This window comes from Macrobrachium nipponense, chromosome 6 (genome assembly GCF_015104395.2).
Source record: "Macrobrachium nipponense isolate FS-2020 chromosome 6, ASM1510439v2, whole genome shotgun sequence".
Lineage (NCBI taxonomy): Eukaryota > Metazoa > Arthropoda > Malacostraca > Decapoda > Palaemonidae > Macrobrachium > Macrobrachium nipponense.
This window is the reverse complement of record NC_061108.1, coordinates 34,615,142-34,634,493: the sequence shown is the minus strand read 5'-3', so window position 1 is coordinate 34,634,493 and position 19,352 is coordinate 34,615,142. Positions and strand designations below refer to the sequence as shown.

The 19,352-nt window shown below is 46.5% G+C and overlaps 1 protein-coding gene across 2 annotated transcripts in view; it reads right to left on the bottom strand.

Moving 5' to 3' along the window:
* LOC135216174 (trimethyllysine dioxygenase, mitochondrial-like) overlaps positions 1 to 19,352 on the bottom strand; it is a 189,199-nt gene that overhangs the window by 9,180 nt on the left and 160,667 nt on the right. For both annotated transcript variants that reach the window (XM_064251302.1, XM_064251301.1), the window contains one exon: positions 6,093 to 6,226. In XM_064251302.1, the coding sequence (XP_064107372.1) occupies positions 6,093 to 6,226 (134 nt within the window). The remainder of the gene's footprint in view (positions 1 to 6,092; positions 6,227 to 19,352) is intronic.

Sequence of the window (19,352 nt, the reverse complement as noted above, 5' to 3'; positions counted from 1 at the left end):
TCCTCTCTTATCTCTGTGGAAACGGACGCCTCTGATCATGTGATAGCAGCTACTTTGACACAATGATCGCCCAGTGGCTTTCTTTTCCCGCACTCTCACTCGCAGTGAACAAGGACATTCCTCAGTGGAAAAGGAAGCTTATGCTATAGTGGAGGCATTGAGGAAGTGGAAACACTACTTAATTGGACACCACTTCAAGCTCATCACTGACCAACGTAGTGTAAAGGTCATGTTTGACTCTAAATCAAACAGTAAAATAAAGAATGACAAAATAGCGAGGTGGCGAGTTGAACTCTCATGTTTTCACTATGACATAGTATACTGTCCAGGAACAGAAAACATACCAGCTGATGCTCTCTCCCGCATCTGTGGTGCCACTACTTCTGATAAACTCCGAGAACTTCATGAAATCCTATGTCACCCTGGGATATCTCGCATGATGCATTTTGTCCGGGGGCGGAATCTACCTTACTCGGTAGAAGAAGTGAGGAAAATTACCACCTCTTGCCAAGTGTGTTTAGAGCTCAAACCTCGATTCATCAAATCCTCGGGACAACTGATCAAAGCAACCCAGCCTTTCGAGAGGTTGAACTTAGATTTCAAAGGCCCAGTTCCCTCTCAATCTAGAAACAAGTACCTCCTTACAGTTGTGGATGAATTTTCAAGGTTCCCGTTTGTTTTCCCTTGTGCTGATATGACCACTAGAACTGTCATCAGTTGTTTGGTGCAACTTTTTGCTTTGTTTGGCATGCCAGCGTACATCCACACTGACAGGGGTGCATGTTTTATGTCTGAAGAGCTGAAGGATTTCCTGATGAAGAAAGGTGTAGCTACCAGTCGCACTACACCTTATAACCCTAAAGGGAATGGTCAGGCTGAAAAATATAACTGGAAAATATAACGGAGTTATATGGAAAACTCTGACATTAGCCCTTAAGACAAGGAATCTTGATGTGTCTCAGTGGGAAACTGTTCTCCCAGATGCTCTCCATTGTATACGCTCCTTGTTGTGCACTTCCACAAACTGTACTCCTCATGAGCGCCTTTTCCTGCATAGTAGAAGGTCCACCACCGGCCAATCATTGCCTACTTGGCTCATCCAAGGAGGGCCTGCTCTCCTGAGATGCCATGGAAGATACAGCAAGAACGACCCCTTGGTGGATGAGGTTGAAATCGTAGAGGCGAACCCCAAGTATGCTCATGTGAAGCTTCCAGATGGTAGGGTGACTACGGTTTCATTAAGACATCTTGCTCCTATGGCTAGTGACAACCGTGAAAGTACAGATGCTGGGGTTCCTGTATCTCAGTCCAAGGTTCCTGAGGAATTGTCAGTTGCAAATGCTCCTCAGGAGATTACACGCAGTCTCTCCCATGTGGATATTGCTTCTCAGCATGACACTCTTCAGGAATCCCGTACAGTCCCTCAACAGGTAGCCTCACCTCCTCCACTTCGAAGGTCAGAGAGTGTGAGGCAACCTCCAAAGTACCTTCAGGATTACTCCACGTGAACTTAACTGAGAAGGGAAGATTGTGGTAAAAATAAACCTGTTTCATATTAGTGGTCTCTATAGCTTTTGTTTACTTTCGTGGTTCCTTGCTGACATGTCTCGTATTACAGCTGTAGACTCGCCAGATTATGGTACATTGCTTGTTTCTTTGTATATGTTACTTATGATGCCCCTTTGTATGTTATATGCTTTGTGTATATTCTTGGTTATACTGTCTTTCATAGGGAGTGTGATTTATGTACCTTCTTAGTTAACTCAAGTGTTTATTTATGTTTATGTCTGTGTTCAACAAGATGTTTTTTTATTTGCAGTGTACTACTGTAGTGGAATTGTTTACTGAATACAACCTTGATTCTGGTTACACCGGGTTTACTTCAGATGCGATAGAGTAAGTGGTGTGTCCATCTCGGGGGTTTTACAGTCACATCTTCTTGGTGGCCAAGGCGTCGGGAGGTTGGAGACCTGTGATCGACTTATCCACCTTGAATCACTTCATATGGAAGACAGGGTTCAAGATGAAGACCCTGTGTTTGGTGTTGGCAGCCATGAGGGAAGGCGACTTCATACTGTTGATAGACTTAAGGGACACATACTTCCAAATCCCTGTTCATCCGACGTCCAGGAAGTTCCTTCACTTCTCTCTTGGGGACAAGGTCTTCGAGTTCAAAGTCCTATGCTTCGGGCTGACAATAGCCCCTCAAGTATTCACAAGGGTCTCCTCTCTCGTGTCAAGTTGGGCCCATGCTCAGGGGATCTGTTTGCTCAGGTACCTCGACGATTTGTTGGTCTTGGCAGTTTCCAGGGAAAAACTGCTGCAGGACAGGGATCATCTACTTCAGTTCTGTCTGGAACTGGGTATCATAGTCAACCAGGAAAAGTCGAACCTCGTACCCAGTCAAAGGGTTCTCTACCTGGGTATGGTCATTGACATGACAGTTGCGAAAGTTTTTCCGTTGGATCAGAGATTGGAACCTCATCAGTCAGCTCATCTGGGAGTTTTGTCTTCCCTGGAGAAGCTGGTCCCTCATGGGCATCTTCATCTTTGGTCTCTGCAATGGAGACTGGAAGAATTCTGGTCTCCAGCAGTGGAGTCACCCCTGTTAAAGGTTCCTCTGTCTCTGGAAGTGAGAGAAGACCTTCGTTGGTGGTTGGACGACCGGAATCTTTCAAAAGGTGTCCCTCTGCATTTTCTTTCACCAGACTTCCTTCTGTTCTCAGACGCCTCCCTTGCAGGTTGGGGGGCTCATTTAGGCGGCCTAATTGCATCAGGTGTTTGGAGTTTGGAGGACAAACAGCAACATATCAACATCTTGGAGTTGAAGGCAGCCTTCCTGAGTCTGAAGGAGTTTCGGGAGAAGGTAGAGGGTCTATCTGTCGTTCTCATGTTGGACAACACCACAGTGGTAGCCTATGTGAACATGCATGGAGGTCAGGTTTCTCGTCAACTCCACACCTTGACCGTTGAGGTTCACCAGTGGGCGGTCAGCAATTTGGCAGAGCTCTCAGCCAGGTACATCCCAGGCAAACTGAATGTGGTCGCAGACAAACTCAGTCGTCGGGATCAGATCCTAGGCACAGAGTGGTCCCTTCATCAAGTGGTAGCAGACAAGCTCTTCCAGGTTTGGGGGAGACCCATGGTGGACTTTTTTGTGACTCGCTTCAACAGGAAGCTGGAGATATTCTGTTCAGTGGTCCCAGATGCTTTAGCATTAGCAGAGGATGCATTCCAACATCCCTGGGACAACCTGGAGGTGTATGCCTTCCCTCCGTTTTGTTTGATCCATCAAGTTCTGAACTGGCTAATGAGTTCACAGGGTCTCAGAATGACTTTGGTAGCCCTCTGTCGCCTCGGGCGGAATGGTTCCCAGATCTGCTGTCGTTGTTGTCAGAGGTTCCAAAGGAAATTCCCCCTTGGCTGCATCTCGTGTCAGCCGCATGCAGAAAGGTTCCACTAGTCAGTAGAATCACTGTGTCTTCACGGTTGGAGGCTATCAAGTATCTCCTCCGAGTGAGAGGCTTTTCTCAGAGAACAGCAAGGCATATGTCCAGCAGTCTCAGAAAGTTGACCTCCGCGATTTACCAAGGCAAATGGGCATCGTAAACAGGGTTTTTCTCCACTCGCAACCTCTATTCAGCAAATAGCAGACTTTTTAACCTTCCTCAGAGACGAGAAATGTTTGTCCATTTCTGCCACTAGAGGCTACAGGGCGGCACTGAGTTTGGTGTTACGCCTTAAAGGTATCGACATCTCCTTGTCCTGGGAACTTTCCTTGCTAGGAACTTTCCTTGCTAGTTAAGGGGTTTGAGCAGTCGCATTCTCCTAGGGAGCTCAAGCCTCTGACGTGGGATGTTTCCTTGGTTCTCAAGAGCTTCACTAAGAGTCCTTATGAGCCCTTGCATCGCTCATCTGACACGAACTTGACACTCAAGACAGTTTTCCTTTTGGCCTTGACCTCTTCCAAGAGGGTAGGAGAGCTCCACAGTTTGAGCTATGATGTGAAGCACACCAGGGGTTGGGGGTCATGTCCTTCGAATTTGTCCCGGAATTCGTGGCCAAGACCCAAAATCCCTCTCTGCATAATGACAGGTTCACTTCATTTTCCATCCCATCACTGAATGACTTTGTGGGTGGTGATGCTCAAGAGCTTTTGTTGTGCCCTGTCCGGGCCCTGCATTGCTATTTTAAAAGGACTCGGCATCTTAGACCAGGGTAGCGCAGACTTTTTGTTAGCACAGACCATACGAAGAAAGAGGTGTCTAAGAATACTATCTCTTTTTGGGTACAGGAAGCCATCAGACAGGCATACTTGGCTCTTGATGATTCCACCACCAAGTCTGTGCAGGCCAGAGCGCATGACGTTAGGGGTATTGGTCCCTCTCTGGCTTTCAAAAAGAACTCGGTTGTACATAGAGCGCTGAGCGCTGGTACTTGGTTACGCCAGTCCATGTTCACCTCTTTCTATCTTAAGAATGTTGCCCATAGATCTACGGACAAGTTTTCCCTGGGTCCTGTGGTGGCTGGCCAACAGGTTGTGTAACTCATAGTTGACCTTAACGGGGCACTTTTGTATCCTACCTAAGATGATTGTGTGGATGAGAGAATGAGTGAGTTGGCTGGTCTCCTTCTTTCTCTTGTACCTTTCCTTCTTCCTTTGGGCAGGTTAAGGAATAGACACGTCATTCGCTGGACTGGTCTGATACAGGTGAGTACGGTAGTCATACTGATAATGTGGTCGCTTAATATACAAATATCAAACCCTCTATCGGTAGCATATGCTCCACTCCTTGGCAAGGACGAGTTGGGAGTAGTAACAAACCCTGGTGTTTTGGTTGCTATTGGACAGTCAAAGTTTCTCTTTGGTTCCCTATATACAATGATTCTCCTGTTGATTACGCCTTACTGTGTGCTGGAATAGTTCAATAAACCATTTACATACCTTTTTGAGCGTTATTACAATGAGTGCTGGTTGTGTGTTTCATTACCGCCACGGCAAGCACAAGACACCGATCTTCATTTTTAACGTGAATCTTACTCTCAGTATTGCATGAAGCTGTCTACTATTTTACAGCAAAGATTATTTGATCATGGACTTCATTTGAGACTTCACGTTAATCTTCCCCACTTTCATAATTATTGATGGGCTGGACATGGGTTCCTTTGCTATATATATCTAAGGAAACTGCTGATCAAGATGGTATCAATTTGGTGAGTTGGATGCACTATTGTACATTAATGGGTTACTCAAGTGAATAAACAAACCCAGTGCAAGGCATTCTTTGAGGTAGGTCTCGTTCCTATTTGGCACAAGGAACAAGAATTTAAAGTTGCCCTATTATTTTAGTGCGCTTTCATCAAGCCTTAAAAAATAAACTCGTTTCCTGAACTCTCTGTCAATCAATTTTCAATATTTTTGTGAGATCCTTTAATTAACTGTGCTAGTAACTTAATGAACATACTCATGTCTTTATCTTGTGACAGGTACTTTTTTTCTCTCTTTGATTGATAGTTTTCTTCTATTTTTTAGGATCCGAGGTATTCGAAGGATAGAGGGATTTGGTAGCCAGTGCCTATAATAGGATACCAAACATCTGGGCGGCATCGTTGTCTCCGGGGGAAATGTACTGGTTCAAGATTTTTTTTTTTTTACCTTGCTGCGAGGGTTACTCCATTTTGCTTCAGATTCACCTAATAAATGCTTGAACTTTCTGCATTTAATATTTTTTATTTATCTCTTATTATTTGTGAGTAACTGCTGACACAGGCAGGGGAGGATTATTGCTGTCTAACGATAACAGAAACTTGAAAGGATAAGACCAGAAAATACAGTTGGTAGTTAATTTAGCAATTCTTCCCTTTTCATTAGTTGACTCTAGCAATCCTATTTCTATCTTCTTGACTCTGGAATTTATAATTCTGGGGAATTTAGCACCGCATATTAAGGCTAGTATGATACTACTGTTTATGGATTTCTCATGAAACAGTCTTACTTTACGAAAAGGATGTTTTTATGTACAGATACACTCTGCTTACACTGTTTTATAACTCAAACTCCTTCAAAATGAAAATACAATAAAATACTGTACCTGGCTGTAATTTCAACCAACATTCATTTCTAGAATTTCGTACTATTTTCCCAAGATTTCTCATATGTAAATAAAATTCCTGCATTTTTGCCACTGGAACACTTGCAAGAGGTGCTCGGTCATATATGTTGTACCTGCAATAATTACTGAAGTTGAGTATTTTATAATGAAATTCTGTACAAAATTAATCATAAAAGAAATCAACCCACAGCCAAGTGTGAAATAAAGAAATAAAATCATAATTTTTAAAAGTAACTTGTATTTTTCCTAACTATACAAACCTGAGGTTCTTTACATAAGAAATTACTTTCAGCGCAGCTGAAAACTCTGTCGTAAGATTCTAATAACAAGGTAGTTAGGCAGTAACTGCTTGTCTGATAGTAGGGAGTCCCGCCCAACTGGATGTAAACATTTCACTTTGCTTTAGGCCCAGGAACAGATTGAGGGGTGGCACTCTAATAGGGCAAAGTAGCATCTCTTCTGCATCGTTACCAGTAAATTCCTCTAGGGAGGGGTTCATAAAGGACTTGAATCTATCGTCAGGAACCAAAGGATTCCAAGTTTTTGCTACAAAATCCGGGACGAAATCGAACTGAACCGATCCCCATCCCCTCAAGTGTTTAATATCAAACGAGACACCATGAAGTTCCCCTACTCTCTTTGACGATGCCAGGGCCAGCAGAGAGACGGTCTTGAGGGTCAGATCCCTGTCTGACGACTCTCGGAGAGGCTTGTAGGGTCCACGAGTCAAACTCAGGACGAGAGTCACGTCCCACTCAGGGGGCCTGAGTTCCGTGGGTGGGGAAGACCTCTCAAACCTCCTCATAAGGAGGGATATTGTCCATGCCCTGCAGCTTTAGGACTAAGGTCAAAGCAGCCCTATAGCCCTTAACTGCTGAAATTGAGAGGAGCTTCTCTCGGCGAAGAAAGATTAGGAAATCTGCAACCTGCTGAAGAGAGGTTCTGAGCGTAGAGAGACCCCATCTACGACACCAACCACAGAAGACGGACCACTTTCTCTGGTATACCGCTGCAGAGGACTGTCTGAGGTATCCTGCCATCTCTGTTGCTGCTAAGCGAGACAAGCCTCTCACTCGCAGGAGATGGTGGATAACTGCCAGCCATGGAGACACAGGGAATGTACTGCCAGGTGGTACCGTTCCACATGCGGTTGGCACAGCAGGTTGTGCCATGGAGGAATCTCTCGGGGTGCCTCAGAGAGAAGAGTCAGCAGGTCCAGATACCAAACGGCCTAAGGCCATTTGGGAGTCACCAGAATCATCTGAAGGTTGCTGGTGACCAGCGCCCTGCTGATCACCTTGCGAATCAAACATAACGGGGAAAGGCGTACACTTTGAGGTTGTCCTACGGATGTTGGACCGCATCCTCTGCAGCTGCCCATGGGTCCAGCACTACGGAGAAGAAAACTGGGAGTTTCCTATTGTGGCGAACAGATCCACCACTGGGTGTCCTCAGAGGTCGAAAAGCCTTTCTGCCATGTCTGGGTGCAGAGACCATTCTGTCCCAATCACCTGATTCTGGTGGCTGAGCTTGTCTGCCACTACTTTCCTCTTGCCAGGAATGTACCTGGCTGACAGCTCTACTGAGGGCCGCAGCCCACTCGTGCACCTGCATGGTCATCTGATGCAACGGGAGAGACACTAGGGCCCCGTTTCTTGACATATGCCACTACCGTGGTGACATCGCTCATCAACACCATGGAGTGTCCCATCACACGTTCCCGAAATTCTTGGAGCATCAGAAAAGCTGCCTTGAGTTCCAGGACGTTTATGTGAAGGTGCTCATCATGTTGATCCCACACCCCTGAAACCAGCAACTCCTCCACGTGTGCACCCCAACCCTCGTTTGATGCATCTGAGAACAGAAGCATCTCCAGAGGGGGAGTGTGCAACTGCACTCCTATTAATTAAGAGGTTCCTGTCATCCAGCCACCAGGCTAAATCCTCCCTCACTTCCTCCATTAAAGGAACGAGGAAGGATTGTGGATCTCAAGCCTGTGACCAACACTCCTTCAGTCTTCATTGCAGAGACTGCAGGGGAAGACACCCGTGATGGACTAACTTCTCTAGGGATGACAGGTGATCAATCACGACTTGCCAAAGCTGAGCTGGTTGTTCCTGTCATAACAGAATTCATTGAGCTGACTGCCTGAACCTGCTGATCCTTGAGTCTGCGGGGAAAACTCGTGCTGCTACCGTGTTGATCAGTATGCCCAGGTACTTTATCTTCTGCTTGGGGGAGAGATCCGACTTCTTGAAATTTATCATGCATCAAAAGTCGAGGCAATCTCTGACCTGTAGCAACTGCAAGCAAGAGCTCGCTAGGACCAACCAATCGTCGAGATACCTCAAAAGACGTATCCCGGCCGAGCAGGCCCAAGCTGACACAAGTGTGAACACTCGCGTGAACACCTGAGGGGCAGTCGAGAGTCTGAAGCAAAGTGCCCTGAATTGGAACACCGCCCCGTCGAGGATAAAGCATAGGTACTTCCTGGAGGACTGATGAATGGGTATCTGAAAATACGCATCCTTCAGGTCCACCGAAAGCATGAAATTGTTCTCCCTGATGGAATTGAGCAAAGAATGTGCCATTTCCATCGTGAACTGAGTCTGGTGAACGAATTGGTTCAAGGGAGAGAGATCTATCACCGGTCTCCAGGCCCCCAAAGACTTCTCCACCAGGAAAAGACAGCTGTAGACATCCGGTGACGATTCTTGCACAATTTCCACAGCTCCCTTGCTCAGCATAGTCTGCACTTCTCCCTTGAGTGCTACGTCCTTGGCTGAACCAGGAATACACGTCTGGAGATGGACCGCGTGAAAAGTGAGGGGTGGCCTTGACTCGAAGGGAAAAAGATATCCCTCCCGATGGACATCTACTACCCAGGTCTCAGCTCCGTAGCACTGCCATGTTGCCCAAGGGCTCGCCAGACACCACCCATCTTCGGCAGCAGCTGATGGGAAACGTCGTCCCTAGCATTTCCCCCTCTTCCCCTTTTGCTTACCTCCCTCCCTGTGAGAGAAGGAGGGCTGAGAGGAAGGCTGTTGCTCGCCTCTCGAAGTGAAGGAAGAGCTAGCTTGGATCCGAGGCCTAGCCGCAGTTGAACAAGACAGCCTAGATGTCTTCGCAACTGCCTGGTGTACTAAACGGTCGCTGTCCTCAGCTCTCCGTTTTTCAACCACAGCATCCATCTCTCTAGGGAAGAGAGGGGAGGAAACCAGCAACGGTCCATTTCTTAGAACCAATGCCAACTCCGGGCCAGCCGACCTGGATACTTGATTCAAGACAGCGTCCCTCCTCTGAAGCACCAGGTTGGCCCACAGTTTGGCAGTCTGGTGGGCCAGGTAGGAAATAACCCTACCCCCAAACTGACAGTCTCCCAAAAGCCAAGTCTTCTCCAGGAGCTGCCGGTCCCCAAGAAGCAGCGACTTTGGATACTGTGAGGGACCACAGATCTAGCCAGGAGACAGCCTGGAAGGGTGCCATAGCGGTAGACTCCAAGGCCACTGCCTCTTGCTGCATGAACCAGAGGTTCTCAGACAGCAGGTGTTACAGAGGCAAGCCAGGAGTTAGACAAGCTAACTCTGGATTAACCTGTTTGGTTGGCAAAGGGTTCTCCGAGGGCACATAGAAACGCCGCTGGACCTGATCGAAGCCTCTTGTCCTGAGACAAGAGCGTTCACCTGGTCCAGCACGCCGTCAGACAAGGAGGACCATGGAAGCCCTACAGAAGCTCTGGGCTCCTTCTTAGGCCCCCAGAACGAATAACCAGGAGGGACGGTCAGAGGGGGCAACCATTGATCCTTCCCCGAAGTCATTGTGCTGATGAATCAGCGCGATGACCTCCACAAAAGACCTCCGTATCTCTGGAGTGACAGCGTCCTGAGGCGACAGACCGTCAGATCCATCCAGGCAGAGTCCCTCCTGCAATACTCTTCCTTCACCAGGAAGAACCTCATCAGACCCCATGTGATCTCTAACCACTTGAGCATATGACCTCTCGAGTCCTAAGAACGCACCGGGCACATATGCTCTCATGGACAGACCATGAGGAGTGCGCGGTATCCCCTAGTCACCTCACTCCTCCCGGTGTCTCCCGAGGAAGTTGTAGGGATAAGTGAGGCAGATCTGACGCTCCCTCTCGGTCTACCAGCAGAACTAGTGAACGGAGAGGGCTGCAGGCGATCACCAACCAGCGGTGATGACTGGTCTACAGGTCTAGACAAGCGCTCTCCCTGTGGAGAAGCGCTGGTCCAAGGATGGTAGCGTCGATCTCTCGCGTCAGGGGAACCACTACCGGACTGTCCGATCACGCTGGTGTGATCGACGGTCGGGCGACGGGTAGTGTCCACCAACACAATGAGAGCGAGCACCGTCCTCTCGACGCATCACAGTCCCAGAAGCAGCCGAAGCTGTTCCCAGAAAATGGGGGGACCTCCTACTGGTCTCACCTCATGCACGATCCCACGGGACCATCACGTCTACCCTGGGCAATGGACGATCATTACGCGAATGATCACCAGCTAGGCGAAAATTACCTAGGTGAATCACACCTTCCTTCCGCTCCGTGCCGGAGTCATGACGGTGAGCGTACTCAGCGCCACAGACCCTAGCTGCATGCTCACCGGTAGGTGAACATACCCTTGGGGAAACTCACTCACGAGTGCCTGAGATGGTTCCCAGTCTAGAGGCAGAGCCTTGAGAGCCAGGAGCAGAAGTACCGGTAGTAACTGGTACCTCTACGGTCCCCGCCCTGTTGCCCCTAAGGGCAGCAAGGCAGTTCCCATTCCCGAAGGAACAGGAGGACCAGCGGAAGGCCCACCTGTCTCACTGGGACAATGAGACAGGTCCTTAGAAGTCCCTGAACGAGACTTATGGGGGGTGGGGGGGGGGGGTTGAGACCACCTCCTTCGGCTGGGCAGCCTCAGAAAGAGAAGTGGAGGAGGTGGCAGACAACAACGAAGACGAAGATGAAGAAGACGAGAACGACACCTTCCGCTTCTTCTTAGACTTCTTCTTCACCAGCTTCCCCAGAACAGCAGAAAGGTTCCCCAACCAGGGCGGAGCTGCAGCGGCTGCTGAAGCAGCGGGCTCCAGCACAGTCTGGGACAGGGGAACTGATGCCGTAGCAGCACTCCCACGGGCAGGAACAGGGGTGACAGGTACCGGAAGGGTCACAGGAGGGAAGTCCAGGGGTGAACTCTTTGGGCACTCAAAATCAGGAGGGGGAGTGAGAACAGCATAGCCTGGAGGAGGAGGTGGGAAATATTCCACCCTTGAAGTATGTGGCATCAGTGCAACCGCAGCAGAATGAGTGACTGATGTTACATGCTGGGTATACACCAGGCGTGGAGGTGCCGCATACCCAGCCGTTGAGATGGTCATAGTCGTCCTCAACTCGATCCCATGAATTACTGGGGTTGCCGATAGATGGCTCAGCAGTCCCTGAAGAGATGGAGTGCGAGGCAAATTCAAGGTCCGCCATACCTGCTGCAGATCCCCACCCGCAGAGTCAGACGCACCTGAGGGAGCAAAAGTCGGGTTAGTGGGGGAGTTCCTGTTCGCCCAGAAGGGGAAGGATCCCCTCCTGAGCGAACAGAAGTTCCAGAGTACAACTCCATGTCGGCATGTCTCACCCATCTTCTGCACTTGACACATTGAGAGAAGAAGTGGAAGGAGAAATGTCCCCCAAAGGGGAAAGAGCGAGACGGGGAAGCCTACATGGAGGAAAGAAAGACAACGACATATCAGCCACCAAGGGAGTTCCCCTTCGACGACGCCTTGGAAGACTTACGCGGCTTCTTCCTTCCCTTAATCTCTCACTGCTCTTCTGACCAAGAGATACAAGTGTCACATTTAATCATCCTATCACACTCACGGCCTCGGCACCTCACACAAAGGGAGTGAGAGTTAACATTAATACTTGAGCGAAAAACTCCACATTTCTTGCCCCCTACTCCAGGGCACAATCGCCGTGTTGATGGGGGGCGAGAGGGCTTATCCGGTTCGTGGGTTTGCATTGTATAACAATTTCACAAACACACAAAACAGCAATTATATCAATAAAAAAAGTAAGGAAAGATCCCTACGACGGCTGAAAGCAAAGTGGAATGTTTACGTCCAGTCGGGCGGGACTCCTGACTATTGGATAAGCAGTTACTGCCTAACTACCTTGTTATAAGAATCTTATGACTGAGTTATCAGCTTCACTGAAAGTAATTCCTTATGTAAAAACCGATGGTTTGTATAACGTGTAAGAACAACTTCCATTTGATGCCAGGATCAAACTTCGGATCTCTCAAATTAGAGAGTAGGGCACTGCCAACCATGCCACAGTTATCAAGTTCACTGAAACTTTTAAAAAATCAGATTTAAAACACTGCTAGCACTTACTGGTCTTTTTCACTGCAGAAAATGCATTAGCTTCTCTTACATGAGTAAGTATAAGCAGACTTTTAGCTTTGACTGTACCTAGTGCCTAGGCAGTTACCTGGGCTGGATGTACAGTCTGCATACTAGCAGTATTTACCAAAGACCTCAACCTAACAGTGATTCAAGTGTTAGTACCAGGCATGGTTGATAGTACGTAATCCCTTCTTAACAGCTTCTTTTGTTATTTATGGTGTGGCTGGTAATACTATAGTAAAGTATATGCTATATAATGCACCCTGTTATCATATCAAGTTTTACCCCATCTACAATTATCATTCACAACAAAATTTTATAGAACAGCAATCAATGATCAACTTGCCAAGTTCCTTAAAACCTAACAGTTAAAAATAGCAAAATTTTACCTATACAAATACAAACCTTTGGTCTTTACATAGGATTTTGTTTGCGAACACAAGCTGGTATGGCCATGAATTTTAAAAAGAGGTTGTTAGCTGGCAACAGCAGGGAGGAGGAAGTCTGCCCACTTGTCGGTCAGCACCCCACTTTGCTTTCGGCCACCATCATGTGAAGTCTTCGCACTTCTCTGCCTGACTACTGTTCTCTTTCTTTTTTTTTCTGTGCTTGATATATGCTTGCTTGGATAGTTTGTTAATTAATAATGCAAATAATAACTGGGCCTTGCCAGGGAAGGCCAAGCCCTGCAATTGGTTCCTCTCCTCCTCTGAAATAGACTCACTCATTATGAACATCATGCTGCAAGCATGATTGGAATCAACTGAGTCCTTGTAGTGAGTGTTGAGTCTGGCCCTCTGAACAGTGGGTGAAGTTTGCTAGGAAAAAGAAGAGAGAGAAGAAAGTTTCTCTGGTGTCATTGGGGTGCACTACTTCGCCAATGACACCGAAGATTCTCTCTAGTACCTTTTTGCCCCCAACCAATTTTCCACCTGTTGCCACTCCTAAGGAAGTGGTTTCCCCTTTACTGTCCCCTACTGCTCCGTCAGTAGAGCCATTGGATGGGGTAGGATGACCAGTATGATACAGTAACACCCCGAACACATGCAAGGTTAGGTTCCAGACCCCCTCGCGTAAGGGGAAGTTTCGTGTAAGTTTGGCACATCTCTGAAAATGCTAACAAATCATGCTCCCTAGGTATTAAGCTAACTTTTATGAAAGTTACTGTAATTTTATTTAGTCAGTTTCATACATTACCCATAAAAAAGAAATAACTGGTTGGCATAAAAATAGTTCAGTATCTAATATGTACATATGTATCCATTTTCATACATATACTAAGCTACCCCTAAATCATGGGATGCCATTTTCTTTATCTCTCAGAGTAAAAGAAATTTTCTTTGTGTCACTAGGTAAACTACACAATTCAATAAAATGAGGTAAACATGTATGTACATACATAATGTTTGCAGAGGGTGAAGGTAAAATTCAATCAATTTAAAATCATGAACTAGTGTGAGGGCTAACTATGAGAGAGAGAGAGAGAGAGAGAGAGAAATACGTATGTCATGTGAGGTAAAACTCAGGAGGGGTATCATCTTTAAAAAGTGCGAATGGGATCACATCTTCTGAAAGTACATTAACTGTATGTGCTGTAATTACATAACATAGTACATAAAGATTGCACCAGCACTTTTCTCCAAGGTTAAGAAAGTAATTTTCACAGAACAACAACTCTATTATGTCTGATATGTTTTACTAGCTCATCATGGAGGTCTTATATACTGACAAACACTGAGAATTACTTACTGCCTTTGTATTATTTTCAAAAATATAAATAGCATACACGAAATCTCCATACTGATTTTACACTTAAAAGCATAAAAACTTATACTAATTGTAGTATTAGTACTTACTTCAGAAATTAAACAAAGTATCTGAAGGGATATCATCTTTGAAAAGTGCAGTAACTTTGTGTGGGTATCGCATCTTGTAAAAGTATGCATATGCCCTAACTGTACATGCTGTAATTACCATTGTATCATTTATTCATGTGCAAAAATAAAAATAATACATTTTTGATACAAATTTTGTTACAGAAAAGCTTTAAAAACTTGAACATTTACACAATAAATTAAACATAAGCACTTTTGCAGGGTTTTGCAGTGTTTCTGTTTGCGCTATTGTGAATTCGCGCAAATGGAATAGCATAAGTTCTGGGTATTACTGTACTTTCTGGCAGTCTCCTTCTGCTTGGGAGGCAGTTGTCCTAAGAATGGCTCTCTCCCTTGGGGTCAAAGGGGATTGCCTCACCTAACCCAACTTTTGTTATTGTTGCTTTGGAGCCCGAGGGACTTCGGGAGTTATGGCCCTCCCAAGGCCTTCTGGGGGAGATGGCTGTTTCTGGGTTGATCTTCTACTTGAAGGCCTCTAAAGGCTTTCAAGTAATCACTTCTACAATGACTGTGACAACTTTCATGGTTACTGTATCCATCAGCTCAACGGCTACCACTTATCCCCCAGGTGTTGCCTTCCACTTCATTTTTACTTGGTGACATCCTCCTCCACATCTGCTGTCCAGGGCCAACTTCAGCTGGAAGAAGTCAAAGAAGAGGTATAGGAAGTGTTTGTTATTGTCTTCATCTTCATTGGGTGCTGTCCCCTCCTCCCCTTCTACTTCCAAAGCTGGCAAGCAGCAGAGGAAGAAGTACGTTGCCTCACCCATCTGCAAGAAGTCCTGTAAGCTAGGTCTCAAGCTAGTGGTACTCTCAGTACTGCAGCTCCTGCTGCCTGACTGCACGGGAGCAACTGCTGCCCAGGGTTCCACAGACTCCTGGTGCACTAGTACCAGTCCTGGGAAATCACCTTACGGTTGGGCCAGTAAGGGTCCCTGATCTACGGAACTGGGTCCATTTGCCAGCATGGCCCAGCGAGAGAAAGTAAGTAGAAAGCGGGCAGGTATGAACCCACCCCCTTCCTATTCTCCCAAGAGAGCAGAGCAAGAGTCCCAGAATGGTGACACCAGCCTACTGGCCCACTCTCCTGGGCAAGGGAAGAGGAGGGCCCCATTCAAGTCTTTTTCCACCATACAAGATTTGGCTTCTAAGAAGACTAGCATGTCTCCAGGACAGACCCTGCTCATGTTTGTGTAATTGGGACTACTCTTTCCAAACAATACGGCCATCGTCACCAAGGATTGATGACCACCCACAGCCTTGATTAATTACCTGCCAGGACTTTAGCCTCCGGGCAAGGGTGCTAGGGATCTCTCACCTGTCCCCTCCACCTCCTTGGGGTTTTCTGGAAGTCAGGAACCAGACAGGCCTACAGTTCGGGACCGGGACTGTTCTCACTCTTATCCCAGCCTGACCAAGGAAGCATACATTCTGGGTTATGTCCTTGGTTCAGAGTGGTTGTATGCTTAAGCGGTTGAGATATCACCAGGGGGCTCTGGTGAGTGTCTCCTGTGGAGGGAGTAACTCGGGAGGACCATGACCTGGAAGGACTTGAGGGTCCTATACCCCAGACTCTGACATCCTGGACTTGCAAAGGAGTTGCTCTGAGATCATCTCTTTGCTATGGCAGTATGTATAACGATCTTGAGGAAGAGACCATGGCTTTCCCCCATAGACTGTTCTTCAGCCACTGAATCCTCTTATAACCCCAGAAGAGCCCAAGGTCTCGATGGGCTTGCCATAGTCTGGATCTAGCTAATCAAGCAAGACACTTCCTTAGCATCTCATTCGCCAGAGGAAATATTACATACTCTTGGAGAGGCCTTTGCTGACCAAACAGGTTAATCCAGACCTGGTTTATCTGTGTCCAGGTCTGTCACTGGATGACCTTCGTGTAGGAGTAGTTTCCTATTGCAGTAGGAGGCAGCCGCAATGGCATCAACTGCCATGAGAGCTTTCTGGATTGATCTTTGGTTCCTTGCTGTGACTAAGATCACATCCTCCTCTTCAGGGTCATGTAAATCTGAAAAGGAAACCCCATTCAGAAGACTACTTTCATGACTTTGGGATTGGTGATCAATTTCGAGAAGTCCGACCTCACACCCAAACAGAAGATAAAGTATCTGAGCATGGTGATAGATATGACAGCAATAAGTGTCTTCCCCACAGACTTGCATATCAGCAGGTTCAGAGGGGTAGCGCAGTTGTTCCTGTCTCAACAGGAACAACCGACTTGGCAATGGCAAGTCATTCTTGGTCAACTGTCATCCTTACAGAAGCTGGTCCTTCATGGGCGGCTTCACCTTCGTTCCCTTCAGTGGAGAACGAAGGAGTTTTGATCTCCAGTAAGGGACTCTCCGTTCTCCCTGATTCCCCTCTTGGATAAAGTAAGGAAGGAATTAGCTTGGTGGCTAAACAACAGGAACCTCTCAATAGGTGATGTTTTTGTTTTCAAATGTATTGGCCAAGGGATGGGGCACACACCTGGAAGAGTAGCTGGTTTCAGTTGTGTGAAACCAGAATAACAGACACCCCCACATAAATATCCTGGAACTCAAGGCAGCATTTTTGACACTTCAGGAGTTTCAGGATCAAGAGTTGGGGCACTCCATGGTGTTGATGAGCAACAATTCGTGCCATGGTAGTGGCATGCATCAACAAGCAGAGGGGGGAGGGGGGGGGGGTTAGTTTCCCTTCAGCTCCATATGTTGGTAGTGAAATTGAGCGAGTGGGCGGTAGTACACTCATCACAGCTGCCAGCCAGGTAAATTCCAGAGACCTGGAATTTAGTGGCAGACAAGCTCAGTTGCCAGGGTCAGGTGATAGGGACAGAGTGGTCTCCATACCCAGACATAATGGAAACATTGTTGGACTTTGGAATCTTCCAATGATATATCTCTTTGCAACCCAGCACAACAGAAAGCTGTTGGTGTTCTGTTTGATCAAGCTGGACCCATGGGCAGCAATTGAGGATGCCTGCCAGCACCCATGGGACAATCTTCCTCCATTTCATCTGATTTGTCGGGTGATCAACAGTCACGATCACCAAAATCTAAGGCTGACCCTGGTCACTCCCAAGTTGCCACATCCTGAGTGGTATCTGGACCTGCTAGCTCTACTTTCTGAGGTACCAAGAGATTCCCTCATGGCACTAGCCACTGTGCCAGCCACACGTAGAGTGATATAACCAGGTAGTGGAAACCTGGAGACTATCCAGCACTTTGAGAGAGAGACTTTTCTCGCTACACTGATGATATCTGGGTACCTTCATAAATCCTCTGCGACTGTGTACCAGGGGAACTGGGCTATTTTCTGTGGTTAGTGTTGACAACGGAATCTCTCTTCAGTCGTTGCTCCTCTTCAGCAGTTTGTGGGCTTTCATTGTAAGAAGGTTCTCTCCGTTTCAGCCAATAAGAGCTACAGAACTGCCCTTGGCCAAGTCCTTCACTTGAAGGGAGTAGATCTCTTGTCCTTGTGGGAGATCTCCACGCTGTTGAGAAGCTTCAAACAGTCTCGCCCCCCCTGGGAACTCCGGCCCTAAGTGGATAAGACTCTAGTTTTAAGGAGCCTGACTTGTGCACCTTATGAGCCTTTATGAGTCAGTAAACTGGGATCTGACCTTCAATGACTGATTTTTTGCTTGCCCACAGTGAAGACTCAGAATCCATCAACCCTTGATGCCGGAAAAGGGATTTTGACGTAAGGAAAAATCTATTTCTGGGCGATTGGTTCGTGTCGCCCAGCGAAATATCCCTGTAATCCATTATTTCTAAGGTAAATGCACTAACAAATACCAGAGAATAAATAAAATAAAGAAAAGGTCAGTATAACTGACTCGCTCACCCTCCAAGAGGGCGTCGGTATGAACACTAGGGCGAGTGAGACCACTACCACGAACCTCTTACCAATAGAAATCTCCCACGACAAAACCCCCACAAGAAGGGAGCCGACCCACAGAGTGGGCAGCAACTACTACTACTCCACCCCACGCTACCGACTGCTGCGCCTCTGGTGGCCATCCTGATGTTAGCAGACAATCTTGAGCCCAGGGATGGGTAGGGTGGGATTTCGCTGGGCGACACGAACCAATCGCCCAGAAATAGATTTTTCCTTACGTCAAAATCCCTTCTCTGGGCTCAGTTCGTGTCGCTGCGCGAAATCGTACCAGAGAATTAGCACAAGATTGTAAATGAAAATAAATAAGGTCTCAATAAAACTTAAAATAAAATAAAGTATTATAATTGCCAAAAAAATATACATATACACAATTATTTATACAAGTTAGAAAAATAATACTTAAAATTAGCTTAAAGTTAACATATATGTACAGGGCTTACATGGAATATATGTTGAACTTAACATCTGTGTATACTTATTACATACAGTTGTAAATAAAGCAATTATAATAATAAAATGATTCTGAACAAACTTAGACTATAATATAGTAAATAAATTTATATGTCTTAATATACAAAACCCGTAACCATTGTAAATGGAGATGTGTCACCCTAGCATAAAAATAAGGGGACCACATCATAGAGATCATTATATACAAACAATTGTGGGTGACCCTAGCAAAAAAATAAGGGACACCCACTGTACCATCACAAGAGCAGCTAAGACTCAAGGTAGACGTAGATGAACATGGTAGGTATAGACAAACTGTTGAATGAGATAGGTAGAAAGGAGATCTGGATCTTCAACTTAAGATTAAGCAGAGTCGGGGAAACTCATGTTACCCGCCGCAACTGCTGAAAATTTCAGAGCTTCCAAGGACTTTAAGTAATGACGCTTAAATACTGTCGGCGATTTCCATCCAGTATACTTTTTCAAATCATCAAAATTCATGTGTTGGAAATAGTTAATTGAGGTGGCAACTGCCCTGAAATCATGAGCTTTAGGGAAGGAATCAGGGTTGGCTTGCTTAATAAAGTACAGG